Source organism: Lutra lutra, chromosome 11, assembly GCF_902655055.1.
Source record: "Lutra lutra chromosome 11, mLutLut1.2, whole genome shotgun sequence".
Taxonomy (NCBI): Eukaryota; Metazoa; Chordata; class Mammalia; order Carnivora; family Mustelidae; genus Lutra; species Lutra lutra.
In genome coordinates this window covers 106305434-106333265 of record NC_062288.1, presented here as the reverse complement: position 1 = coordinate 106333265, position 27832 = coordinate 106305434, and the positions used below count along the sequence as shown (strand labels likewise).

At 63.8% G+C, this 27832-nt stretch overlaps 1 protein-coding gene across 1 annotated transcript; it reads left to right on the top strand.

The window, feature by feature from the left end:
- Window positions 1–3258: 3258 nt before the first annotated feature.
- SHH (sonic hedgehog signaling molecule) lies at window positions 3259–13991 on the top strand. The gene is made up of 3 exons (XM_047696065.1): window positions 3259–3847; window positions 8887–9148; window positions 11784–13991. Exons 1-3 carry the CDS (start codon window positions 3548–3550, stop codon window positions 12593–12595), a joined length of 1374 nt encoding a protein of 457 aa, XP_047552021.1. The 5' UTR covers window positions 3259–3547; the 3' UTR covers window positions 12596–13991.
- The last annotated feature ends 13841 nt before the right edge of the window (window positions 13992–27832 follow it).

The window sequence follows — 27832 nt, the reverse complement described above, 5'->3', positions numbered from 1 at the left end:
GCCCTGGCTGGAGCTACAGAGACTCAGTGTGCCAACGCCAGGAGAGCATCAGAGATAGGACCTGGGAGATGCCCAGGGAAGAGAGTGAGTAGAAGTCCTAAGGGAAAGAGACATCGTACAGGAAATGCAAGATTACAGCCCTACCCCAGGTGGTGGGAGCCCCTGAGAAGGGAGGCAGGTGGGGGCTTCCTGGGGAGGCCCGAGCGCCAACTTCCGGGCCTGTGGGTGCCGATGTGCAGAGAGGGAAGCGAGGGGGTCACAGACACTGAGGAGAGGGGTGGGCCAAGTTGGCCAGACCCCTTCCAGGGCCTCCCAGTCTGGTCTGCAGGATTCCCCAGACTGGCGGAGCCGGAGACCGAAGGCAGAGTGAGGAGGCCATCTAGCGGCGGGGGCTGGAGGGGAGGCGGGGGGCGGGCTGGGAGGCGCCTGGGGGGGGTGGGGACAGAAGACAGGCAGCCACCTGTCCTCAGCAGGGATGCTGGTGAGGGATGGAGGGCTGGGCGGATGGAGGGGGGAGGGGAGGGAAGGAAGGAAGGAAGGACAGAAAGGTGGGCGGGGGCATGACGGGGTGGGTGCAGAAGAGAGAGAAGGGCAGAGCCCAGACAAATGAGACCCGGATCCTGAGTGTCGGGAACGTCTGGCCGGGTCAGGCACAGGCTGGGGTTTGGAACCTCTGACCTGCGTGGGGAGGGGCCCAAATCGTGGGGAGGGGAAAGGCAAAGAGAGGGAGCCATCTGGTGTCTGGAGGTGGAAGACGGCAGGGTCTGGTGTCTGGGAAGTGGGGCGGGGGCGGGACGAGTGGAGGGGAAGTGGGGGGCTCAGTGGAGCCCTTGCTTCCAAGGCAATAAATGCGAACCACAACTGAGTTTTGTCCAGATTTGCTCCCAACTCACAGCAGGGAGAAAACGCCAGGAAATAAGGCCTTAGTGCTGGTGTCACCGTCCATGGTTACCTTCTGCTTAAAGACAGGCCATCCTAGGGCAGGTGGCCCCTGGCGGGCTCTGGGATGTCCTGGCTGGCCGCAAGAGGGAGTGGGATCCTAGGGTGAGGAGGCCAGCAGGCCTGGGGACCCCTTGGTGACCCCCAAGGAGCACAGGGCCAAGGAGTGAGTTCCTGCTCCCTGCCTAGAGGCGGCCCTCAGTGCCCAGCCCCCCAGGCTCCAGCCCTGTGCTGCTCAGGCTTCCAAGTGGCAAGTGGTGGGCCCGGGGTCCCTGCACCTTTGGGAATCACGTATTCCAGGCACATTCCTTCCAGCTGGCCCAGTGCTCCACGTAGCCTCCCAGGCCTTGGGCGTGGGGTCATGACGCAGTGCTGCGGCCCCTTTTCTCCCATGCCTGGTCTGCAAGGGAGAGGCTAGAGGGAGAAGGAGCAGGGAGGGAGCCCAGAAGGCTGGAGTGTCCTTAGGGCCCGGTGGCTTCTCAAGGCCCACCCCACCCAGTGCTGGCACAAGGTGGATGTCCCTTCTGCGTCTGTCTTCCCTGGGAGCACAGACCCACAGACACTCACAGCCCAGCCATGGAGTCTGGCCCTTTATCCTCCGAATGGAGACCCTCCTTCACCCACCACCTTGATGGAATTGGGCGATGCTGCCCCACCTTGCCTAGAGGTGGGCGATCCCCTGAGAATGTTGATTCTTCCCAAACCATAGGATGGGGGGACAGGGACAGAGCTTGGATCAAGTTCTGGGGGCCTGACTGGCTGAGCCCCAATAACAGTCTCTTCAAGGCCCAGCCAGATGGCTCTCAAGGTGCCCCCCTCCCTCCACACCCCCCAAAGTCATCTGCCCGGACACCTGCTTGGACTGCTGGGGGGACGTCCCACCGTTTTGAGGGCCGAGCCTTCGCCCTGGCCTCTCCCAACTCCCTGGCTGGGCTGGGGTCCAGGGAGACCTTCAACTTCACAGAGGACACTCCAGGGCCAGCACTTTCATTCTCCACCAAGAGCCTCCCCCTCTCTTCCTTGCTGTTTTCTGGAGCAATTCCTCTCTAGGAGTGAGATGGGAGTGGGGGGTGAGAGGGGAGGGTGTGTTCTGCAAAGTGGGAAACTTCGGGTTTTATTTTTCTGGTTTAAATAGGACTTTTAGGTTGTTGTTTTTGTTTTGTTTTATTTTGTTTTTTTCCTGACAGAAGTGCAGGGATCAGGGACCCCAGTATTGCTGGCTCTGAGCCCTGTGCCCTGCGTGACCAAAACAGCGCTCCCCCCCAGGACCCTGCCCCACCCCGGGCTGCCGGCCGCGACTCTGAGGGCAGCTCTGCTTGCAGAGCCCCATGGAAAGCCAGCGCCGCTGATGTGGAAGAGCCTGGATTCCACATTCAGCTCATCCTTGGCCTGCACTTTGCTCCGATCGATCCGTCGGTGGGGGTGGCGTGCGCGAAGCCGTGCCCACTCGCCACTGCCCCCAGGCACAATGGGCCTCCGCCCACCACGCAGGCCCCAGCACCGGCTCCCTTCTCTGAGCTGGGGTGCAGCACCAGACACGCTTGGCCCAGCCAGCTGGACGGTCCCTCAGGCCACTCTGTCCCAGCTCCTGAGCATGCCTGCAACCCTCTTCCAGAGGGTTAAAAATAATGCATTAGCTGAAACACAATAAAGGAGAAGCATTTTGCTATTTTTCCCAGGCGCTTAAAGCACGTCAAATAGCAAGGCTTTAAGTTGTGGTCAGTGAGAGTCACCAGCATCCCAGGGTGTTGAATACATGGGAGGGGGACAGACCCTCTGTCTTTAAAATGCAGGGAGCCCTGGCCTGCAGGATAAAGTCTCTGGGAAAACAAAACAAAAAACAAAACAACAACAACGTTTAGATAGGACCTGGGCAGCTCTGGCCCTCAAACATTTGAGAGAATATTTGTGTGATGACCAAAGCTTGGAAAGGGAGGGGGGGTCTAGACTGTCCTTTAAAACTTAAGTTGGTTTTAACTGAAGCACCTACCATTCTGGAGAAAGGGAAGGGGGAACACACGCTGGCACAAAGCAGGGGGTAAGTGGGTGTTATCCTAAGGAGCGTTGCCTCCTCCCGCCCGCCCACCTTTGTCTCCGGAAAGATTTTTTTTTTTTTTTAACTCAAAGACTTCAGGTGAAAATAAAGCAACTGCAGCAGCAGAAAAAAAAATTTAGTCTTTTTTAGGGTTAACTATCAGAAGACAAGCTTGCGCTGCTTTGGCCAATCAGATCCGCCCCTGCTGGCTATAATATAGCACGGAGGGCAGCCTGTCTCGCAAGCTCTCCCGGCTTGCTACCATTTAAAATCAGACTCTTTTTGTCTTTTGATTGCTGTCTTCAGCCCCAACTCCGATGTGTTCCGTTATCGGCGACCAGCAGCCTGCCGTGCCAGCCCCCGTCTGGGTGGGGATCGGTGGCCAGTCTCCCGCAGCCGCGGCGGGCGAGGTTATATAGGAAGAGAAAGAGCCAGGCAGAGAGCGAGGGAGCCAGCAGCGGGCCGAGCGAGGAAGGGAGAGCGCAAGCCCCGGCGCACAGGCACACGCGCTCGCACCCGCGCACACAGCCCCGCGCGGGGACGGCGTGGAAGGCGCTGGGCGCCGCGGACAAGATGCTGCCGCTGGGGAGACGTCTGCTGGCGGTGCTCGTCTCCGCGCTGCTGCTGTGCCCGGGGCTGGCGTGCGGACCCGGCAGGGGATTTGGGAAGAGGCGGCACCCCAAAAAGCTGACCCCTTTAGCCTACAAGCAGTTTATCCCCAACGTGGCTGAGAAGACCCTCGGGGCCAGTGGAAGATATGAAGGGAAGATCTCGAGAAACTCGGAGCGATTTAAGGAACTCACCCCCAATTACAACCCCGACATCATATTTAAGGATGAAGAAAACACAGGAGCGGACCGGCTGATGACTCAGGTAGAAACCCAGCGCCGGGCGTGCAATGTGCTGCTCTCACGGGGGGCTGTGTGTGAGCGGCCACTCGGCGAGTCTGCGGGCTCCTCCGGCCGACAGCAGGGCGACTTGGCCCTCTCCCTCCCCACCCACCTGCCGGCCGCCACCCCTGCCTCTTCCCTGAGGGGAGCGGAGGTGAGGGGTCCAGCGGGACCAGCGGGAGAAGTTTAGGGTGGGGTGGGGGTCAGGATGGCAGGTGTGGTCCACCCGTGGCCCTGATTTGCACTGTCCTGCTGGGATGGCCTTCCCATCCTGCCCCAGCTCTGGCTCGTAACTTGGGGAGACCTCGGCTCTGGGGGCATGACGGCCCTCCCGACTGGGAATGGGAATGGCGGGAGGGGGGCAGAAATCCCCCTAAACATAAAGTGGCTTCCAGGTCACTGTACAAATGCAGCCTTGGGCAGGAGACCGGGGAGCTCGCGCCTTCCCTTCTCCACTGTGCTCTCCTTTCCCACCAGCACGCCCACCCCGCCGCCCCCCACCGAAGACGCCCAGTGGGAAAAGCGGGGAGGCCGTGCTGACAAAAGGCAGGGGCTCCCCAGGCTCCGCCTGGTCCCTGAGTGCCTCGCGCAGCTCCACTCCCGGCGCACCCCCGGCAGCGGTGCCCATCAGAGTGTGAACGTATTGATATTTCTTTAAGGATGCGCGTCCATTCCCCCGGGCCGCGGTCCTTGAGGGGAGGGACTTAGAACTTCCCGGCGTTGCATCACTCGGGCCAACCTGCGGGCACGCAGCGAGGAGCGCCTCGGTGTGAGCGGGAGGGGGCTAGAACGGAGCACCCAAGCCAAACTCGCGCCCCCTCCCTCCGCACCTCTGCTCGAGCCTTCCGGCTGCCAGTCTCCCCGCCAGCCGTAGACTTTCTGAAACTCCAGGCACGTATAACTGAGCTAGAAATGGACTTCCTGGCAAATATAGGTCAACATCCTTTTTATTGCCCTATTAAAACAGCCAAGTCCTATCTGCGGGGCTCGGAGCGCACCGCAGCTGACAGAGCAGCGGCGGCGGGGCGCAAGTACAGGGGAGGGTGGGCGGGGATGGCGGGGCGGGGAGCCCCCTCCGGGCCGCTCGCGTCCCAGCCGGATTGGGGCGGCCAGGCCGGACGGAGGAAGGAGACGCGCAGCCGCCCGGAGCGGACGGAAGGGGCCGAGGGCGCCGACCACCGGGTCCTTATCGGCCTCCCCCTCCCCGCGCTCGCATCTGCTCGCGACCACCTTAAATCCGGCCGCGAGTGTGGACGCGCGCCTGTGCCCGCGAGCGGCGCGAGCGACAATGAACTCCGCGCAGGCCGCGGGGCGCCGGGGGCGCGGCCGGCTGCGGGGACTTCTCCGACCTGGGTCCCCTCGCTGCCCGCGCGCGGGGGGCGGCCTTCCCGGAGTCCCTCGGAACAGGGGGCAGCGGGAGGCGAGGCCGGGAAGGCGGCGGGGCGGGGAGCGGCGGAGGTCCCGGAGCCCGCGGGGTCGGCGTGCGCGCGGGGCCGACGCCGGCGAGGGGCCCCCGGGTCCCGCCGCAGGTCGCGGAGTCGCGCACCCCGGCGGCCGCACCTCGGCGCCCCTTCCTCCGGGGCGAGCGGTCCCCGCGGCCCGGGCTGCGGCGCTGGGCGCGGGCCGGGGCCGCGGGGACTCCGACGGCCGGCACGGTCGGGGTCGTCGGGGGCGCAGAGCGGAGCCTCGGGCCTGGCGGCCCCGCCGAGCCCCCGGCCCCGGTCCCTCTTCCGGCCGCCCGCCGGGGACCCACGGCCGAGCGACCCCGCGCCGGCCACTCTGGTCGCCGCGCGCGCTGGCAGCATTTGAACTTCTGACCTTCTGTCAACTTCCCTCAGACGAACGAAACGAAAACAAATACTTTTTTTCCCTTAGGCAGTGGCCATTCCCATTCCCAGCACAAAAGGACGGGGGAGGGGCAGCCGACGTGGGGGTGGGGTGGGGAGAGCCGGGCCAGAATTGTATCGCGCACCCCGCAGATGTCCCCTGAAAACGCGGGTGGCCGGTGGGGCGTGCTGCCCGGCGCCCTGCGGGTCACCCTCTCCCGCCCTCGCTTCTTCCCGGGCTCTAAGGGTCGGGGCGGGGGCGGCGGACCGGGGGTGAAGGGCAGGGCCAGGGCCAAAGGGGTGAGGCGGGAACGCCTCCCCGGCCACGGGAGCTCAGCGCTCCTCGGGGACCTGTTCCCCCGCTGGCCCCACACTTCACACCAGCACCCAGCTTCTGTCCTGGGGGCGCGCGTCCCTCGTCCCCGGGCTGGCCGTCCCTCCGCGCCTCTCCTGTCTGTCTCTCTAACGTGACTGCCGCCCAAGTCCCTCAACCATGGCAAGACCGTCCCCGGTGGAACTTTCAGAGCAGTTCTGGAACGCAGGAGCTCCTGGTTAATATTAACTCGGAGAGGGGAAGCGCAGACAGACACGCTCGCCCCGCAGGCGCGGGTGCCAGGCGCGGGCGCGGCGGCCGGGGGGCTCCGGGGGCAGGAGGCGGCCGCCGGGGCAGGGCCTGAGGGCCGCGAGAGGGACAGTCGGGGACGCCATGCCGAGTAGATTTCTGTGTGCGTGGCCGGCCCCGGCGCTCAGTGGAGGGTTCGAGGAAGGTGTTCCTGTTTGGATAGGAGGGGTCCGCTTTCCCAGAGTGGGGGCAGGGGCGTGGAGACAGGTGTGTGGGGAATGGGGGGGTCTCTTTTGAAGTTGGGACACCCCTCCCCCGCACTGGGAAAGCCTGGCAGCCGTTGGCGGTGACAGTCCTGCTCGGGCTTCTGGGCACGGGGCGGCTAAGGAGACCGGGGAGGTGGCGAGGGCTTAGACGCGGGGACCACCTTGGCCTCCGCCGCCCAGAAGCCCGGCCCGGCTGCCCCGCCGCGCTTGACGGTGGCAGCACGGAGCCGGGCCGGATTCGCGGCGCACGACCCAGTGAATCGCTGGCCGGCCTGGGCCCCGCGCCTCTCCCGCCGGCCGGGCACAGAGCGTCCTGCAGGCACCGGGCCGCGGCCGCGCCACGCCTGGGGGAGCCCGGAAGGGCGCGCGGGGAGCGGGGCGCCGCTCGGGCCTGGCTCGGCCTGGAGCTCCTCGCCTGGGGCCCTGCACCTCGTGCGTGCCCTGGGGGCGCAGCTCCGGGCGGTGGGGGCCGGAACGTGGCCTCCCCATCCCACCCTCCCCTCGCCAAGCTGCCCCGCGGAGAGCCGTGGAGGCTTCATCTGACCCCCAGAAGAAGAGAGCTGGGCTGCCGCGGGGCCCGGGACGCGGGCGGTGTGCGTGTGCGGTCGGCGGAGTGCGCCTGCGCGGCCGGCCTCCCGCCCGGCTCGGAACTGACCCTGGTTTACTGATTGATTTTCATGTAAAACGCGTTCAATCCTCAAGATGACCTCACTTAAACGCTGCCCATCTGACTTTTTTATTATTATTGTTATTACAGAAGATGCTGGCGGGCCCAGAAACCTTGCCAGCGCCGACCTGTTAGCAGGGCGGCCCCCTAGCCGCCGCCCCCCCTCATTTGTTGTATGTTTAACCCTACAACCGTATGGCCGGTTTTTATGGCCGGCCAACACACAGCGCTTTCCTGTTGCGCAGTCTTCACGGCCCCACAAAGCGCGGACAGCAGCACCAGCCAGAGCTCCCTGCCCGCTGGGTCGGAAACCCCCAACCTGCTAGTAGGGTCCTCCACGGACCCTGTGGGGTTCCACAGCCCTGGCGGGGATCAGCCCTACCCTCTGCGGAGGTCAACTTGAAGTTGTCCTGCTGCCCTGGGTCTGGCTGTCCCGGGAATACCCCTTCCTGGTCCCGCCACCATTTCCCTCCTTTGAATCCCGCACCCCAGCACCACTGTACACTCCCCTGTAGCGAGTTAGTGCAAACACACACGCGAACTTGCCACGGCTGCCTTCTCTTGCGTCCTTCTCCGAATGTGGCCCTAGAAGTACAGGGGAGGCTCCCCCAACCCCGAGTTCCACTCGGCCCTCGCCTGTGTCCTGCGCATTCAGTGTTTCTCCGCCAGCACAGCCCCCGCAGCTTCCTCCTGGGTGGGGTGGGGGGTACTCCCCAAAGGTTCTGAGACCTCGGGCCTCTCTGGCTCCCCATCCCCCACCCCTCACACCCCGCCCCCTCCCGCGCCCTCCCTTCCTTGGCCTCTTAAGTTTGCTCTTCAAACTTGCAGGACGCCATTCTGCTCTGGGGCCAAGAAAACAAGGGGGGGGGAGGAAGGGAACAGGTTAAGGAAAACAAGAGACACAATCAGACCACAGAAAAGCCCAAGAAAAGAGGGCTATGGAGAAAAGGAATGTGGCCGTCCAGATAAAGAATGTCTGTCGTCAGGCCTGGCCCACACTGAAAATCATAACTCACCTGCTTGCCTTTCACTTGGGCCCCCTCCCGCCCCCTCCCTGTGGCTATCAGCTTCCCACCTCCCTCCCGCCCTAAGGCGGGATCCAGGGCTCAGATAGGCACAGGGCGAAGAGGGAGGGTCCAGAGATAACCCAAGGCTTCTCATTTTGTGAGAACAGACCGGCCGGTTCTTCATTTCTCCTAAGTTGCACCCTGGGCCTCTCTCCAGCCTCCTGGTGAGGGAGTTAGGCTGGGCCCAAGGGTGGAGCCTTGCCCAGGTGTGGAGAAATGGGGCCACGGAAAGGGGTGGGAGGGGAGTGGAGGGCATCTCTGGGGAGGAGTGAGCCATTTGGGGGGGGGGGGCAGTGCCTGACAGGCCCTGCATCACTGTCTGAGACACACGCAGTTTACTTGTCTCAAAAAAATGTCATCTCCTCCTCTGGCCATGCTAGGATCTCTGCTGGCTCAGATCTGGGGACAGGCCCTCGGTCCCTCGACCGCGAGAGGACTGGCGCCTCCAGCAGACGCAACCCTGCCCTTGCCCCTAGTGCACCTCCGACGAGTGAGCTGAGCGCCTGGCAGGCCTTGTCCCCCTACTTGTCCACGGAGCCCTTATCCTCAGGGACTGGGCCAGGCAGACCATGTGGGGACCGGGGTGGGCGGCAGACCCAGGACTAACGTCTGCGGGGGCCCCTTCTCTCCGCAGAGGTGTAAGGACAAGCTGAATGCCTTGGCCATCTCGGTGATGAACCAGTGGCCCGGCGTGAAGCTGCGGGTGACCGAGGGCTGGGACGAAGACGGCCACCACTCAGAGGAGTCGCTGCACTACGAGGGCCGTGCCGTGGACATCACCACGTCGGACCGTGACCGCAGCAAGTACGGCATGCTGGCGCGCCTGGCCGTGGAGGCCGGCTTCGACTGGGTGTACTACGAGTCCAAAGCCCACATCCACTGCTCCGTGAAAGCAGGTGAGGTGGCGGGCCCGGCCTTCCCCACGCCCCCACCCGGTGCCCGCAAAGCCTCCCCACCCACCCGCCTGACAGCTCCAGAGCTGCCCCTGAGTCGTGGCCATGGTGCCCCACGGTGGAATCCAAGGGCAAGAGACGAATGCTTGTGGGCTGGGGGGAAGCAGGAGGGGCAGGGAGGGCTGGAACCGGGGTACCTCTTGTGTCTGGTGTGGGGTCGCAGCCTGTAGAAGTGGGGAACTGCCCCTACCTTTGAGCTGCAGAGGCCTGAGGGGCTCTAAGCCCAGCCATGGAGGGCAGTGGCTTCCTGAACCTCCCCCCACCCCGTTTCCGGAGGCTCCCCCCCTCACAGGTGGTGGAGACAGGGAAGATGGGGGAAGGGATCTTGCTGGGGCACTGGTGGCTAGGTCTGGCCTAGATCGTTCCTCTTGTTTAAGGCTTAAGAATCAGCCCAGGAGGGTCTGCCCAGGGTATAAGCCCCTGGCCCTCTTTCTTCCCTGCTAAGGGTCTGTGGACACTAACCTGACGCTAACTGGCCGGCTAAGCCTCTGGGGAGAGGCCTGGTGGGAGGTACTAATCGCCGTGGCTACCGCTGCCAGCATCTGGAGGCCGGGAGCCAGGAGCATCCGTCCTGATTAGGAGCCGGCTGGGTTGGCCTGAGCCGAAGGCAGGGGTCAGGAGTAGGATGGGAGTCTGCCACTGCAGGCAGCCGGCCCTGTGCTGGTGGCTTGCCTGGGCCTACACCGCCACACGCTGTCGCAGACGAGAACAGCCGAGCGGGGAAGACTCGGCACCCACCGCAGACCTCCCAGCTCCCAGGCTCTTTCTGCGGATCTCTCCGTCTTCCCGCAGAAGCTGGTGCATTTAGCAGAGCAGTTCCGGTGAATTTCCGAGGCACCGTGCCTTCCCCGCAGCCCCCCCCCCCCCGTGTTGCCTACTTGTCTCCTAAACTGTGTCTTAGCAGCATGTGTTAGTAGAAAAACACTTTCAAGGTGTCAAGACACACTTGGTAGGGAAGGAAAATAGTGGTTTCTTATCACAACAGAAAGAAAAGGTGTGGATGGGGCGGCGGGGGGCCGGCTGGGCTTCAAGCCAGAGAAAGGGGGGACGGGCAAGCGGTGCCCCCACTTCGCGGGGCTCCGCGGCGGGAGGCCTCCGGATGCGCCCTTCTCGGGACCTCGAGGTTGCGCTCCCGGGGCGCGCGGCCCCCTCCTGGGCCAACCTGCCCGCGGGGTCCCCCTGGCGGGGGTCCCTAGAGGCCTCCTCGCAAGTGAGCAGCGGTAATCCCGCGCGGGGACCGGGATTCCGGGCCGGGGAGGGCAGCCCCCGGGGTGGGGGGGGCGCAGAGCCGCTCATCGGCATTCGGCGCACGCGGGCGGGGCGCGGGGCGTTGCGTGTCAAGCAGGGTCGTGCGACTGGACGACTCGGGCTCGCCCGCGCCCCGGGTCGCATTCCGGGGGGCGCCGGCGGGCCTCCAACGGCCAGGCCCGCACTTCATGCCGCAGAAACCGATGAGAAGATTAAAAACCCTCTGTAATTCCGGCAGAAGATTCTCTCTCGCATCTCTGTTTGCGGAAAGCCTGATCCCGGAGATTGGAATGCGGAGCCCTCCCCGCCCCTCCTCCGCGGCCCCGCTCCCCGCCCCGCTCCCGCCATTGTCCTCGGGCGGGGAGCCTCAGAGCGCGACCGAGGGCTCGGGAAAGCGGGGAGTCCGGGGGCCTTGAGAACCGGCCGCTGCCCGCGCTCGGAGCAGGCCCCGCCATTTAAAATTCAAATGCGCGTCCTGAGAGCCGGCGAGAGGTCTGGCTGTGCAAACAGAGCTTGTGGGGCCCGGCCTGGAGAGCCGCGCGGACCGCGGGGGGCGGGGAGGGGGCGCACCTGAGCAAATAGGGAGGGGGCGGCGGGGGGGGGAGATGGAAGTCGCCCCTCTTCCAAGAGTGTCTCCCGTTGATTGCCCAGCGCGACGACAATGCTGGGCCCTTCATGGGATTTTAATTAGAAGATCCACACAAGCCCGGGCTTCGCACCTCCGCGGGCTCCCTGGAATGTTTGTCCAGTTGCTACAACGACCACAGCTATTTTTCACCCCGCCCCCCGCCCCCCAGTCCCCTGCAAGCGGCCGCACCAAGGCCCCCGGCGGGGGTGGACGCTGGGGGGCGGGCAGGCGACGGGTCCCCGCGGCTCAGCCGGGGTGCGGGGCGCGCGCGGGAACGGGGGGGGGGGCGAGGGAAGGAAGGAGGTGCCCCCCCACCCCGCGCCCGAGGGAGCTCAGGGAGGCTTCCGGAGGAATCCAAGTGCAGAGCAAACACCCTGCGAAGTCAGGCGAGGTCGGGTGTGCGCCGAGCCGGGGGCTGGGGCGGGAGGAAGGCGGAAGGGAAGGAGCGTAACCGGCCTCCCGCCGGAGACGCCCTCCGACCCTTGTCGCGGCCGGTCCGCCCCTAAGAGCGCCGTGGAGGAATGCGTCTGCGTCTGAATTTTGTCACCGAGACGGTGGGGCTGCGGGAGCGAGGCCGGCCGCACCCGCGGGGGCTCGGTCTCCCCGGGGCTCCCCGGGCCCGCGCGCGCCTGCCCCACTCGTGCCTCCCCGTGGGCGCTCACCACCCTGTCCCCTCTTCTCTCCCTCCTCCAACCCCCGCAGAGAATTCGGTGGCGGCCAAGTCCGGCGGCTGCTTCCCGGGCTCGGCCACGGTGCACCTGGAGCAGGGCGGCACCAAGCTGGTGAGAGAGCTGCGCCCCGGGGACCGCGTGCTGGCGGCCGACGACCAGGGCCGGCTGCTCTACAGCGACTTCCTCACCTTCCTGGACCGCGACGACGGCGCCAAGAAGGTCTTCTACGTGATCGAGACGCGGGAGCCGCGCGAGCGCCTGCTGCTCACCGCCGCGCACCTGCTGTTCGTCGCGCCGCACAACGACTCCGCGGCCGGGGAGCCGGAGGCGCGGGCGGGCGCGGGGCCGCCGCCGGGGGCCGCGCCGGGGCGCCGGGCGCTCTTCGCCAGCCGCGTGCGCCCGGGCCAGCTCGTGTACGTGGTGGCGGAGGGCGGCGGGGGTCGCCGGCTCCTGCCGGCCGCCGTGCACAGCGTGACGCTGCGCGAGGAGGCCACGGGCGCGTACGCGCCGCTCACGGCGCAGGGCACCATCCTCATCAACCGGGTGCTGGCGTCGTGCTACGCGGTCATCGAGGAGCACGGCTGGGCGCATCGGGCCTTCGCGCCCTTCCGCCTGGCGCACGCGCTCCTGGCCGTGCTGGCGCCCGCGCGCACGGACCGCGGCGGGGCCGGCCACGGCGACGGCGCGGGCGGCGGCCACCTGCCCCTCCCCGCGCCGGGTGCGGCCGACGCGCCGGGCGCCGCGGGCGTCCACTGGTACTCGCAGCTTCTCTACCAAATAGGCACCTGGTTGCTGGACAGCGAGGCCCTGCACCCGCTGGGCATGGCGGTCCCGTCCAGCTGAAGGCTGGGGAGCCGGGGAGGGCGCGGGGGCGGGAGGGGGCGGGGGGCGGGGGGCGCGACAGCGAGGAACAGCAAAGGACACACGGAAAAGCGCACGGAATGAGACTTTAATTATAATAATAATTAATAATAATAATAAAGTAGGACAGTCCAAAGTAGACTATAAGGAAACAGAGACCCCGGGAAGTTTTGTCGTCGTGCTTAGTTTATATATATTTTTTTGAATTTTTTGGTTGTTTTATTTTGTTTTGTTTTTTTTTTTTTCACCTCTCCTGGCTATTTATTTGTTTGGTATGAATAGATGTTTTAAATAATATGAACCGGACCTTCAAGAGCCTTAAATAGTTTGTTTCTCGGATAATTTATTATTATCATGTGAACTGTACTCACGGGGGAAAGATTATTTTGTGAGGCCAAGCGACCCGCTCAGAGTCTATTTTTCTACACGTCCCTCGCCCTAACTTTCAGAAAGCAAAACTCTGCACTCCGCACTCCTCCCTTCCACGCCTGCTTTTCGGCAAGAGTAAACTGAAACATGCTTCATGGGGGTCCACAAATTATATTTTTATACACAGAATTGTAAATTAGATTTTTTGAGAGATCAATACTTAACTGAATGACATTTCATTTTTGAAATAGTGTAAAATATGAAAATATATTATTTTAATTTAACTAGTTTCCAGTGTAACAGCCACCTCCTGTATGTCTTCAAGGGTTAATATTTGCTCCATCATTTCCATTTTGGCCATGTTCTTGGAAGTCAAGACTGTTACACACACACACACACACACACACACACACACACACACACCGTTTTTCTTTTTTTCTCTTCTTTTCTTTTTTTCTTTTTTTTCCCTTTTCTTGGACAAACTGGAAGAACTCTGTTATTTTTAACTTCAAAGAATTTATTAGAAAATAATATTTTTTAAAAGCGCACATAGTGATAAGCCCACAAGAATGGAGCCTGTAGTTTGTACAGAGAAAAACAAAGGATGTTTTTGCATTAATAAATTGAGAAATTACTGCTGTAAATTTACTAAAATGTATTTTTGAATATTTTGTAATAGTTTTATAGAAATAAAATGTGCCACGCACAGACTGGTTAGTATATAATAACCAAGAACTCCTGTTGCAGCCCCGTTTTCTTTTCTGTTCTGGCTTCTTTGTCTGGGAAACCTGGTGCTGACAGGAGTGCCCAGCGTGACCTTTAGATGTGTTGCTTATACTGTGAATTCAGATCAGCTTAAGTAGGAAACCAAAGTAGGAAACCAGACCAGCTTGTTTATTTGCACCGCTGGAGAGACCTCAGCTCTGTTCCTGTTTGTCGTGGGAGCGTGTCTGGGCACTCCAGAGGCTGGGGTGCTGTGTGCGGGAGCCGCTCTGCTCTCACCCCCCAGCCCTGAGCTAGCGCAGCCCGGAACTCTCTCCCTGTGCTCCATGTACTTGTCGGCAGACCTCATGCCCTCCCCTGGGTGGCCCCCACTTGGAGAGCCTGGTCCTCTGGCCTCGAAGGGAGGAGGCCCCTAACTGCTTTGTGAAGTTGGGGGGTGCCATTTCCAGATGGGTCCCCAAGGAGAGGGCCAAGTGTTGACCTTCCCTGAGCCCCCCCGGGACCCTCGTGGCAGATCCACTGAGAAGCGCACATTCTCCACCTGCTCCCGGGGGGGCCCCGCACCCCACCCCCCGCAGTCGCAGCTGCTCATCTCTGGGCTGCTGGGGTCCTTGGGCCACGTTGGTGTTGTCGAGTCCAAGCCGTCTGTCTGGAGTGGTTGTTCGGTGTAGACTTTCCTCCCTAGGGCACGGTCCCATTTTAGTGGACACCCTGTGGCTGGTGCCCTAGGTCAGCTGCGTCTGGAGGGAGAAGTCCTCAGGCTTGGCATGTGTTAGAGACTCGGCTGAGAGGGGCTCGGCCCTTGGCTGTCACTCTCAGCGTTCTGGTGCATCAGAGGCTACTGTTCTGACGTGTGCTTTGGGCCTAGTGTGTGAGCAGGCTCAGCTCTGGGAGGGAGGCTGCGTGCGAACAGGGCCTCCAAGCACCTTCAGCCTGTCTGGAGGCTGGTTTGGGTCCCGGGAGCAGAAAGGAGCCCGACGGCTTCAGGAAGGGGCTGGAGATGCTGTGCATAAGGCCAGGCCTGGGGTGGCGTCCTCAGCCAGAAGCACGGACCCCCAAGGGGCTGCTGTGTGGCGGGTCCAGCGTGCTGGGCCTCTTCCAGGAGGCCGTGAGCCTGGAAGGACGGCGCTGGGGCCAGGGGGCCTGGCCCACACCCCGGCACCTGCCCTCTGCCAGCTTCCACGGGGCCGGGCCCTCCAGCCAGGAGTGGTCCTCGGTTGGTCTCTGTCAAAGACTTTCCTTTGGTCTTCTAGGTGGTTGGCAGGTGCGAGGTTCGCGGTCCCTGGTGGAATTTGGCGCTTTCAGGTCTGTTGACCGTCCCGTTCTGAGTCTAGCCCTGGGGTCCCCAACAGCTCTGGTTTCATGGGTTGCCTGACTCGTTAGCGGTCAGCTTGCTCAGCCCAAGGGAGCATTGGTGCGCGGGCCAGGTCCCAAGGGACCCATCTGTTGGGGACCACCAGTGTGGGGGCACCCTGGCCGCCCCCCCCACAGCTGGGAGCGGTGGCAGCCCCTCTCACTGCTGCCTCGCCCTCCCTGCTCCACGTCCACAGCCGCTCACCCACCTTCACATTCAGAATCCTCCGTCTCGTGGCCGAGAAAAGGGAGCCACGCCGTAGGGAAACCCGATACGGGCACCAGAGGGTGCGGTCCGCTCCCAGGGGACGCGGCGTCCACTGCGCCCTCCGGGTGCGTGGGGTGGAGAGTCTGTGCGAAGTGTCCCCGCGGTGTCGCCGCCGCCTCCCTCGTGACTAAGTGCGTATCTATTCCTGTCAAAAGCGTGTATCACAATGTACTTGAAACTGTTCTCTTTGTGCTCTATTGTTTGAATAATTAAAGCAGTTACAGAGACCTCCGGCCCTGTCTGTTCTGTGGCAAGAATCCTGTCCCCCGTGGTCCTCATGTTGTGCTGAAAGGTGAAAGGCAAAGTCTCGGGAGGCCCCAGCCACGCAGGCCTCGGTGGCAGGGTATGACCCAGCTGGGGAGGGCTCCCCCGCGTGGATGCACGGGGCTGGGACATTCGGGGGACAAGGTGGCGCCGTCCAGTCCTGGTGGAGGCCCTCGGCTGCCGGCATCACACCCGCACGGCAAACATGGGCCAGACCTGCAAAGAATGCCAGTTGGTTGCAAGATTTGGCAAGAAAGTGGCACCACCCCGGCGGTGAGCCAGCGGCAGGGCTGGTGCAGCGTAAGCCCTCTGCGTTCTGAGCTCTCCAGTGACGTGTCCTTCCGAAAGGACACGGTAACTCGGAGGGGTTGGGAGGCCCTGGGAGGTGGGCTTCCAGGCGGCTTCTCATGAGCAAGTCACTGGACACGTGGTGAGCCCTGGTTTGGGGCACGTGCTCTGCTGGGCGTACGTTTTCCGACAGGGGTTGGCAAATGACAGCCATGAGCTATGGGTTTTTACATATTTTTTTAAGGGCCAAAAAAAAAAAAAAAAAAAACCCTAGAGAATAAGATTTCATGACGGGTTTAAATTATAGGAAGTTCAGACTTCTGTGTCTATCCATAAAGTTATCTCAGAGCACCCTGTCCCCCCACACCCTGCCCCACCCCGGCTAATTCCTTCGCACTCTGTCTGGCGGAGCCTTGGGGCACAGAAGATGCTTTGGGAGCCACGTGGCCCACAGAGCCTGAGGTCTCTACTCGCTGGACCCTTACGGAGACAGTTTGCCACCTGTGGTCTAGGATGGGAAGACTTTGTCTGTGCCGCGGAGGCAGAAGGCTGGGGCGGTGTGTGCCCACCAGCAAAGCCCCTCCCCGCCCACTTCTGTCCTTACTCAGAGCCACGGAGAGGGTGGCAGGTTCAGGGAGAGCCACCAGCAGCCGCTGGGACCTGCGGCATAAGAGGCACAGGTGAGCCCGGAGCCGCTGTGCGCCAGCCCGGAAACGACCTGTCACGCAGGGCGGGGCCGGGACCAAGAGCAGCGGAAGACGGGCTCCGAGCGAAGAGCCCCCAGGGAAGAAATCAGTAAGTCTGGATTTGAGATCATCTTTCCCTCAGGGCCGCCCCGCGAGACGTGGACACAGAATATCACCTTTTTAGCGCGTCTGTGGTTCTTGCTGTGGGGCCGCTGTGTCCCCATAAGGGGGAGCCGGCCTGAGTAAGGGGCTGGAAAACCGGAACACGAGATAAATTAGAATAGATGTTATGCCCAGAACCCAAGGAAACCATGGCCCCGAACAAGAGATCTCCGTTTCTGGACGCCATCCCCCAGGTCAGGGCCAAAGTGTCTGCTTCCAGGGGAAACTGACGCCCTCTCCACCGGAGCGCCCCTCGCCCCGCGGGGGATTTCCTTCCTCCACACCCAGGAGAGGGCAAGGATCCGCTTTGACAACCTGCCTCTGCCAGACAGATACACAAGCCGCCCCGGGGCCCTGCATCTGCCTCCCTGCCGCCGTCCGTGACCTCCGCATCCTAGCACACCCCTCGGCCAGGCTGTGCCCAACTGCTCGCTCGGTGCCGGGCCACCCAACGGGAGGCCCCACACAGGCCCCCGCTGAGCAGGAGCCTGTCCGAGAGGCAGGGTGGTGGAAGGAGGTGGTGGGGGTCCGACGTTTGCCGGTTCGGATCGACCCCCACGGGTGGGCTCCAGCCCGAAACACCAAGCACCGTTGCACCGGCGGCTCACCTCCGGGATATTGTCGACGCCGGCCAGCCGGCCTTGTGGTTGTTCTCCCGACTGGGCGCTGCCTGCGGGAAGGCACAGTCCTCGTTCCCGAGCCAGCTCCCTGCAGGGTTCCCCCGCCCCAGCCCCCACCCCCCACCCCCGCCCTCTGTAGCCAACTCCCTTCCACCCCGCAGCCCGCCCACGGGCAGCTCCCACTGCCCGCTGTGCACCGGCCCTCCCGGCGGGGTCCCCGCTGCGCCGCCCGCCCCGGGTCCAGGGCCTGGGGAAGCCTGTGGGAGCAGGAGGCCTCCCGCCCCTCCGGGGTGCAGGCTGTGGCCCTGCGCGCGGGGAGAGCTCCTGACAGCCGCCCGTGCCCTCCACGCTGCCCCTGGTCATGTCAGGCTGTGTGCGAGGAGGATGCGAGGGGGAACTGGGGAGGTGCGGGGTGCTGGGTCAGCAGGGCCGGCCATCCGGGGCGCGGCCCCCCAGCGCCGCCGGCCCAGCCTCCCCAGCCTGCCGCCGGCGACCGCGCTCCCCGGAGTGGAGTCCGAGCGCCCTCTGCTGGCCGCGCTGCGAGAAGGCGGGAGCCGACCCCGGCCGCGCTGCCGGGCCAGCAAAGCCAGGGACGGTGACCAACGGCTGGGGCTCGTCAAAACAGATGCCCAGGTGTCTTCAGAGAGCAAGGGACAGCAGATCGAGCCCCAGAGAGGAGTGTCAAGGAGACATGACGGGCCGGCTGGAGTGCGTGGTGCGGGCTGTCCCCGGCTGTCAGAGTGGCCTGCCCTCCTCCCACCCTCCATGACCCAAATTCAAGCTCAGCCGTCCCCGACGGCCTGCGGGTCTGGGTGGTGGGTTGGCGCTCTCCAGGATGACTTTATTCTTGGATACCAGCAGCCAGCGGGGAGGAACGAAGTTGTCCGTGTCCCCCGTCTTGGGGGGAGCCCTGCTGCTTCTCTGCTGGGAGCTGCCACTCCATGTCCCCCCCTGCCTCCATCTGGGCACCGGGCGCTGCGGAGGGAGGGGCGGCCGCAGCTGTGTGCAGAGCCAAGGGCTTGGGCAGACCCTCCTCCCAGCAGGTCTGGGGCTGCGGCACAGGCCTTGCTGGGCCATGCGGCCGGGACCAGGCCCCTGGTCTCCACAGCCCTCGGCTCCTGTCCCTGGACACAGCTTCGCACGCCTTAGGGTGAGTGGGTGACCTGAGGAGAGGTTTATAGGAAGGATGGGGCCACACGGGGGGATAGTGGCCACGGGGGCCTCTCTGAGAAGCCCTGGGGCATGGGAGCCACGCCCCTCCTCTGTGTGGTCTGGGCCTCACCGAGAGGGAGCCAGGGACCGGGAACCTTGTGGCCCCACCACGACCCGCCCCTGGATCTGGAAGGGCTTCGGACACAGGGAGGGGAGTTGTCCTTGGCAACCCAGAAATGCTCTGGCTCGAATCTGAATGTTGTGGGGCTGGAGGCACTCTGATTCTCTGTGAACAGACCCTTGAGGTCGTCCTCAGTGGGGTCACTGCCATCGGGTACCCGCTGTCTCCTGAGAGCTGGTAGCCACGCCGGGCTGGCCACCACAGGGAGACACGGAACAAGAATGTAATGAAGCTTCCTTCCAGGGTGACCCACCTGGAGAGGACCGCGCATCCTCAACCGGAAGGAAAAGGTGGCCTCCCGTCTGCCAGGGGGTCCTGCCCAGCCCTGCCGGGGGGCACATTGTGGCCATGACACAGTGTCCTCCCGGTGCCACCCAGAACTGGTGGGTGCCGGAGCGGGGTCGGATGCGGCGTGGCGGGGTGGAGGGCAGAGCTGCAGACAGAACTCGCCCGCTCTCCAGGCTACTTCCTTCCAGAAAGCACTTTCCTCCCCACTGCCCTCGATCAGAGCCCCGGGGTCACTTCGATGGGGACCCAAGGCCACGGCGGATCTCCAGGCAGCCTCTGGGGCTGGGAACCAGGAAAAGCATCCCCTCAAGGCGTTCTCCTTTTTAAGGAGAAGTTTCAGGAATGGCAGAACCTCTAGTGGGCCAGAGCTCATCCGGTGTCCAGAATCTTCCATGCTGGAGTTGGTGTAAGCCTATGCAGCCCAACCACATCGGACGCCCGCGGCGAGAAGTGTGACCTGGAGCGTGGCCCCCTTCGCCCCAGCCGCAGGAACGCTGACAGCCTCCACGCTTCCTGTCCTGACCGGGCCATGGACTGATTTCAGGGGTAGCGCAAGGGTTTGGGGAGCCGCTGAGGTCACTGCTTTCCCCCCGGCTCCAGGGCCAGATTGGGAGCGAGAGATAGAAGCCAGAGGGCACCTCCTGCCGTGGCTCTGAGCCCTGTGTCCCTGTCCCCGGGGGGCGGCCCAGAGGCCCCACCCCTCAGTCTCGCCCCTGTCTGGCGCCCGTTGAAGAGCCTGGCCGCGCATCCCTGAGAGAGACACGGACTGTCCCACAGCCCCGTGCCCCATGCCCGCTCTCAGGGGAAATCTTTCTCCCCCAGGCTGAGGCCGGACGAGCCAGGAGGAGGTGAGCCCCCAGGATGGGGCAAGAACCAAAAGGGAAACTGAGCCAGCCGTGCCCAGAGCCTGGGGAGTTCCACAGGGGGCTGGAGAGGGCTACCCGTAGACCTGGCCTCAGCGGAGGGAGCACCGTGTCCTTGGGCCCCAACTACCTGCCCCTGTGGGAGGACTCGAGAAAGACCCAAAGCCCCAAGGCGGCTTTGCAGAGAGGTGGGAGCAGAGCCAGGGGGAGCGGACCCTGGGTTCTGGCCGTTCCAGGACGAAGGGAGTTTGGGCTGCACCTGTTCCCCGCACAGTGGGTCGGGGTCTGACGGACTTGGGTAGGTGCAGATTTGCTACTTTCCCGTACTTTCCTAGTTCCACTTCCACTGCTCAGAAGGATAAACTAACTGCTAGCTTCGCAGGGCACCGACCTGCTACTGTCATCGCAGGGCTGTGGTTGGCGGTCTGGGCCCCCCAGCCAGCAGCCCCCCACCTCTGCGGGCCGGGGGGGAGGACGGGCAGCAGCAGGGGCCCCAGGGGCAACCGACACTGAGCCACGATGAGCCCAGCCTGGCCAGGACCCCCACAGCACTTGACACCAGGACCCCCACGGGTGGGCCCCCGGACCCCTGTGGAGGCCCAAGCTGCCCCCTGTGCTCTGCGGCGGCCACACGGCCTCCCCAGCCGGAGCACTGGGCTATTTATAGGGGGTGCTCCCATGGCGGTCCTAGAGACGAGGTGTTCTGTCAAAAAAGAGCCTTTTTAGGTCAGGGAAATGAGTTTAAAAATACTTTTGTCTGCCTGCGACTATGCCAGGCAGAGGAACATGGGCTCTGTCACTTTGAGCAGCCACACGGGCTTCTTCCAGGGGGACGCGCTCTGGGCAGCCCTGGGGGTTCCCCACCCGCAGGCCAGCCCAAGCCCCGAGCCCCCGCTGCGAAGGGCTGGGGTCCCCTCACCTGCCCCCACCCGCCAGCTGCCGGTGACCTCTGCTCCGCTCGTGGGGCAGGGGGACCCCCCAGGGCAGCTTCCTAGGAGCCGGGCTCCCCTGCGCCCCCTTCCCACACCACAGAAGGTGTGGGACACAAGGGGCGTCAGCACAGACACACCCGGAGAAGGTTTTCCAGTGTGGCTGTGTGTGCAGCTGTGAGTGTGCAAGTCTTCCATGGGCGTGAGTGAGTGTATGAGGGGAGTATGAGTGTGCAGGTGTGCACGCGGGTGTGCAACGTGTGGTGAGTGCGTGCCAGCGTGGGTGGGCTGCGCGAGTGTACCGGTGAATGTGAAGGAGACTGTGGTGAGTGTGCAGGGCCCGTGTGCGTGTGTGAGTGTGCAAGCACGTGGGAGTGTGCTGTGGGTGTGCGTGGGGGTCTGTGTGCGTGTGGGAGGGGCCGGCAGCGGGCGGATGGGAGGGCCTCTCCGGGACGGGGTCTCTCTCCGGCCCGCGGCGCAGTGGGGAGCCGCCTTCCTCTGAGTGGGGCACCTGCCAGCCAGACGTCAAGGGCACAGAAGGTCAGGGAGCTGGGGGAAGCCACCTTCTCCCTGCGAGGACAGCGCTAGCTTAGACTCAATGCAAAAGCCCTGGGGAATCAGACTTGAAGTCACGTCTTAAGTATCAAATCCTTCTCTGAGATCAGGTTTTGAGAGGAACGGAACAGGGAGGGTGGCTGCCCTGGGACAGGTGCCGTGGGGCCAGGGACAGCAGAGAGGCGGGCACGGTGCAAGTGCGGGCACCCCGGACCACCGGCTCCCGCCGTCGAACGCTCTCCCTCCCCCTCCCTGCCCAAGGGTGAGTGGTGGAGAAAATGGGGCACGGAGACAATGGGGATTTTGGGTTTTTGGTTTTGGTCAGAAAATTGCTCACTAGGCATCTTAGGAACTTATGAGGCTGTTCTAGGGGCTAAGAAGGACTTTAAAGGAGTCACGCACTTGGGGACTCCTGGGGGCTCAGTCTTAAATGTCTGCCTTCGGCTCAGGTCATGATCCCAGGGTCCTGGGATCGAGCCCCATGTCGGGCTCCCTGCTCAGTGGGGAGCCTGCTTCTCCCTCTGCCGCTGCCGGCTTGTGCACTTTCTCTCTGTCTCCCAAATAAATAAATAAAACCCTAAAAAAAAATTCATGCACTCTTCAAGTTTCCTAGCAGGAGAGGAAAAGACCCACATTACTAGCCGTGAAACAGAGAATGGTTTTTCCTTCCCATCTTTATCACGAATAAGCAATAGCGACTCTGCACCAGGCTTTCCTCCCACGGCCCTGAAACTGCTCTCTTCCCTTCACAGATGAGGACAGTGACCTCTAGGAAAGTAAATGGTTTTTCCCAGATTGCCCAGCTGAGGGAGGGAGCTGGGACTGGAACGTTCCGCTTTGGAGCCCACGGTGCGCCTTGCCTCATCGATCCACCTGCCTCCGCGGTGCCATCGCGGCATTCACTGTCAGTCCCGTGTCCCCTGCTGCGAAGCCAGCCGACGTGGCCTCACCCACGACAGGCTGAGGAGCTGCCATGGAGCCGTGCCGTCCGGCGGCAGCCATGGGCAACCACTGGGAGAACCTTCCAGACACCGATGGGCGGGCGGTGGGGGGAGCTGCAGCTGTGGCCACAGCATTACATGGGGAGGAGCAGGGCTGTCGCTGAGCAGGGTCCCTGGTCCACCCTTCTCTTGGGTCTGGTGGGGACAAGGCAGAGGGGGAGCCTGGAGCTTCTCTCTGCAGGGAGGGGGGAAGCCAGACTCCCAGTTTCCAAGGCCTGGCCCTGGGCCCACCTGCTGGGCAAGGCTCCCTCTCCCCTGGGTGCCCCGGGACCCGATGCCGGGAGCATCCCAGCCAGGCTGGGGGCACAGACCCCGGCCAACATGCGGTGGTCCCATCGGCCCTGCAGCCACTGCCACCTCGCGCTGCTGGGGCTCCCGGGGCACCATCTGATTCTAGAGCCATCAGTGGAGAAAGCTCTGGCTCTCCTCGACCCAGAGCTCATGCCACCACGCCTGCGACAGAGGCTGCGATGAGACGCTGCCTCTAACAAACATGGTAGCAAGCGGGAAACGGACCCTCTCCCGTGTCACGGCGTGAGTGTGCTCTGGAACCACCCCGTGACCTTTCTGGAGGACTGCAGACAGAATGTGTCACAACAGAGGATGTGCGAGCGCCGGGCCAGCGATCCTACCGCCGGAACCCGTCCGAGACTCGCATGTTCACGGCAACCCGACACGTCTAACGGGCAGAGTCCGAAGGGCCCCCGCGCGGGTCTGGTTCATTACCCGTGGGAGCAGCCGGCAGAGCGCTCACTGGCAACGGTCCACAAGAGCCTCAACCATGCGTCCCTGCGTGGCCCGCGGATGTCCGACCGCATGCGAGACGCAGGATTCAACAGCCTCTGCCGCGGTCCCACGTGCACCTGAGCTCCCGGGACATGCCGCGGACTCCCGGCCGGCCGCCGGTTTTCCCGAACAGAAACGGGAATCCATGTTTCGCCCTGCAACGAGCACGGAAACCAAACCTGCCTGCAGCAATGGCCGGCTCCTCGGGGCCGGCTTTCAGGGCTATTGTCCTCGTGCCCCAGGGAAGCTAAGACGCAGCCTTTGGAGTCACACAGACGTGGGGACCCGACGCGGGCACCGGGCCCCTCCGAGTGCCGTGACCCTGGGAACGGCCTCACTCAGGACGGCTCATGGTCCACGGGGTCGCCCCGGGAAGCAGCACCCACGCTGCACGTGTGTGTGACGGACGTAACGTGCAGCGCCCAGCCCAGCACCCAGAGTCCCAGGAAGGGGGAGCTCCGGCCACTTCTGCCCCAAGACGCTGGACGTAACCAGGGGGCGCTGCCAGGGGAGGCTCTCACAGCAGGGTCCTTCCTCAGACGGTCCACGGGCGGCCACTCACGGGGGCATCCGGCACTGGTCACGCGAACATCACGCACGCAGGGGTGCTCACCGGGTGACGGCAATCGTGGGAAGCGCCCGCTCTCGGAGACATCAGGGGCGGAAAACATGGAGCGTCTTAGAATCAGTGTCACATAATACACCGCAGACGTCTTTTCTAGTGGGCGGCTCGGTCATTACGTGTCTGCCATTGGCTCAGGTCATGATCCCGGGGTCCTAGGATCGAGCCCCACATCAGGCTCCTGGGATCGAGCCCTGCATCGGGCTCCGTGCTGTGGGGACTCTGCTTCTCCTTCTCCCTCAGCCGCTTCCCCTGCTCGTGCTCTGTCTCTCTCTCCAATAAATAAATAAAATCTTTAAAAAAAATAAGCACTACATCAACCTATTTTCTCAAGCCAACACGGACACTTATTTATTTGCAACATATATTGAAAACAAACACGTATGTGTTTACCAGAAGCCTGGGGCTTCCAGGACGACGCGGCAGGCCGGGCCCACGTGCAATCCAGGAGCGCGGGAGGGAGGAGGGCCAGAAGCTGCTGACTTCCAGTGGGGGCTGAAGGTCCCCCCGTGCCCTGGGTCCCCACAGGGATTATCAGAAAACGCTGCTTTCCACGGACAGCCCCGGCTCTGGCTCGGCGACCCCCCTTGTGCCACGTCATCTCTTGAACCCCCACCGGCTGGTCTTCCCGAGCTGACTCGGTGGGCTACGGCGGGGCACGAAGCCCAGGCCCTGCCTCGTGCGCCTCGACCGAGGGGGCTGCGGGGTGTCGTCCACGCCCGCAGGGTCTGCAACGCCGGACCTCCCAGAAGCCCCCGCGGCTTGTCTCCTCGCCCGTCTCCAGCCCCAGCGGCGAACTGAACGGAAGCGCCTTCCTGCTCAGTGGCCAGCGCAGCCGGCGGTGAGCCCGAGGTCCCCCCGCTGGGCGTGAGCGGCAGGTGCGGGCCAGAGCCCTTTTGCTCCCGGAGAAGGTCGCGTTGCAGCCGGCGGGAGGAGCTGGGGCAGGGAGTTGCCGTGACTCACTCACTGATGAACTCGCCACCCCTGAGCAGCAAGCATGGGCCCGGGGCCTGTGGACTGAGCAGGAAAACCAGCAGGAACACCTTCCTTCCCTCCCGGGTTTACCGAGACAGTAAGGCAGGCCTGTGAGCCACAAACCGAAGACACTGTAACATGCCGGGTGCCGCAGATTCTATGCGGGCAGAACAAGAAGATGGGACCTTCTTCCCGTCACGACACAGTGACCACGACCCGGGGCTGTCCTCCTATAACAGGCACCAGCTGTGATCACACACCGTCAGCTCCAGGGTCCCCCAGGCCTGGGCACGGACGGACTTTCCGAGTTCCATGCGTGGGGCTGGAGCCCGTGTGGAGGGCTGCTCTGTGCAGGGACTTGGAGCAGATGCCGCTACACAAGGAGGCTATAGAAACCCGTGGCAGGGCACCGTCAGGCCCAGCATGTGTCTAGACACAGGCCGTGGGGCCGGGCAGGGGGCGGCCGGCTACCTGAAGCAGGCCGGGCCATCAGACACTTCCAGAGCAGAAGTGGATGCTCTCTGCAGCAGACGCCCAGAACATCCGATCCAAGGTCACCGGACGTCCACAAAAGCCAGCAATAGGACACGAGGCCCCGGGGGCACAGTCCGGTACCAGGAGCCACGCAGGCAGCACAGGAATGGAGCAGGGGGCCCTGGAGGGGTGTGGGGGCAGGCCATGACTCTGCCCAGGGAGGCGTGTTCTGGGACACGGAGGAGGGCAGGGCTGCTGGGCAGGGGGAGCAGAAGCAGGGGGGCAGGGGGAGGAAGTGAGGGACTGGTGTTCGTCTGCGATCGGAGCAGAGCTGACCCACACGTGTGCCGTCGGCCATGCTCACGCCACCACTGTTGCTCTGACGACACGTCCTTCGGGGCGTCTTCCAGAGGGGATTCCGAGTCCCATCTGCGTGAGAGCAGAAGTCCTGGGAGCATCCTGAATGCCGTCATCGGACTCTGTTCTAACGGCTGGCAGGAGGTAGGGTAGACGTGGGCCTCCAGAGGTGGACCTTGGAGACCAGGCTAGTCCATGTGACCGAGCTGGGTGGCTTTCTCTGGGGTCGTGGCTGAGGAGCCAAGGGAAGGGCTGAGATCCCGGATACTCTGGGAGACAGTGCGGGCCAAGGAACGGGGTGTGTTAGAGAAGGAGAGAAGGCACCACCAACCCCCAAAGCTTGGGGCCTTGGGCGTCCTTAAGAAAGGAGCTGCCAACTGCTGCGATGCGGGGAGACCAAGGGAAAGACAAGAGTTCCGCGGAGTGAGTTTGGACCCCCGGCCGAATAGCTAAGCAAAGAGGGGGGTCTGCCTGCCTGGGGTCAGGGGGACAGAACGGGGAGAGGTCCAGGGGCTCCCCCCTTTAGCAGACAGGAAGACAGAGCACCGGGAGCCCAGGAGGCCAGACGGAAGAGAAGACGCTGACCCAGGGGCCACGGGAAGAACGCAGACACCTGTCCTAAGCTGAGGGGGAGACACGTGTCCTGAGGCGCCTGACTCGGGCACGATGGGGCCCATCAGACTTCTCAGCAGAGGCGCTCCGGGGCAGTGCGGGGCTGGAAAGCCAGGTGGGTGTGGATTCAAGAGGGAATTTGAGGGAGAAAATGCAGACGGCAAGAAAGCCAGCCTTGTCGGCGCGTGTGTAAGCAGGGGAAGGAAGGACGTTCCCGCTGGGAAGCCAAGGGCAGGGAGTCCGCTGGCTAGCAGGGGTGGCCGGCCAGGAGCGGCACCTGCCGAGAAGCGGCTCCACGGGGACGAGGTCTTCAACAGGCGGGCGGGTGGGGCTGCGGAGCAGGCCGGGAGCTGGCCTTGCACAGGAGCGGGGACAGGGACAGCGGGCGAGGCGGGGGCCCCCGCAGGAGGGCCGGCAGAGCCGGTGGCCGGCACGACGGGCCTGCCGTCTTGCTCATGACGTGGGAGGCCCGGGATCACCTGAGAGCGAGCAGGAAGACGCTGCACGCGCGCGGCGTAGAGGGAGCGCAGACAGGAAACACGCCGAGAGAGACCGCGACGGAGGACCCCACCTGGGATGCAAGGCTGGGATCACGGGGAGTCCGAGTGCTCCCAGTGAGCACCGTGAGCCCCAGCTCTAGGGGAAAGGAAGGTGCTCGAGGCAGCGATGAGCAAGGACGGCCTGAAAACTGACACACCGTGTTGAGGTGGTGCCGGCGAGAACCACCGGCCTCCACCCGGGGGGGGGGGGGGGGGCGCTGGGCTCCTGGGGCTGTGATGCCCGAGGGCTTTCCTAGCCATGACAATGACCATTTGGCCTGGCACTGGGTGGCTCCGAGTAGGGGAGAGGGAGGCCCATCTCAGGGGAGGACCGTGCTGGGGAAATGACAGAAGTCATGGTGGAGAGGACAGAGAGCTAGGTCAGCCGACAGTGGCGGGGGGGGGGGGGGGGGTGGCCCTCCCTCCACAGATGACAGCCACTGGCAGAGCGGGGAGCTGGAGTCTCATCTCCGGTTCTCGCAAGGATGTGGGGTCTCAGGCCAGGTTACCTGAGGAACTGGAGGGCCTCTCGGTCACCCTAGACCCCGAGGCATTGGGGAGGCAAGGGAGAAATGCAGCGACACCCTCCAGGCCGTGGCCTTGGCTCGTGGGGTGGGGCGGGGGGTGCCAGGGCAAGCCCCTCGAGACGACCCCATGCAGGGATGCTGGGGGTGGGGGCCTGGCAGCCTGGGTGGGCTCTGTGCTGGCTTATAGGATGAGCGCGGGCCCGGGAACACGGCACCACGAGGGCCTCGTGGCTGGAGGACACGGGCCCAGGGTTGCCCCAGCTCCAGTCCTGGAGCCCTCAGCACCACCCCCCCAGGCCAGGTTTCCGACCCATTCCGGCACCATGAGTGGCGGGGGGAGGGGGGCCGGGGTGCCACCTGGGATGCACAGGCTGGGGGGGGGGCGGGCGTGGAGGACCCACCGGGTGTCCTGGACCCGGCCCCACTCCCCCACCACCCGAGCTCAGCTGGGGGTCTTGCACCTGATCTGCCTGGGCCAGCCCCTCGCACCCTTCCGTCGCACCCCGAGCTTCCCACACCTGCCTTCTGGCCCCCAAACCCCGCCAGCTCCCTGACTCTCTCCACCCTCAATTCCAGACATCCGTGAGGGTTCCTGGCACAAACCAGGGCACGAGCGAGGCACTGG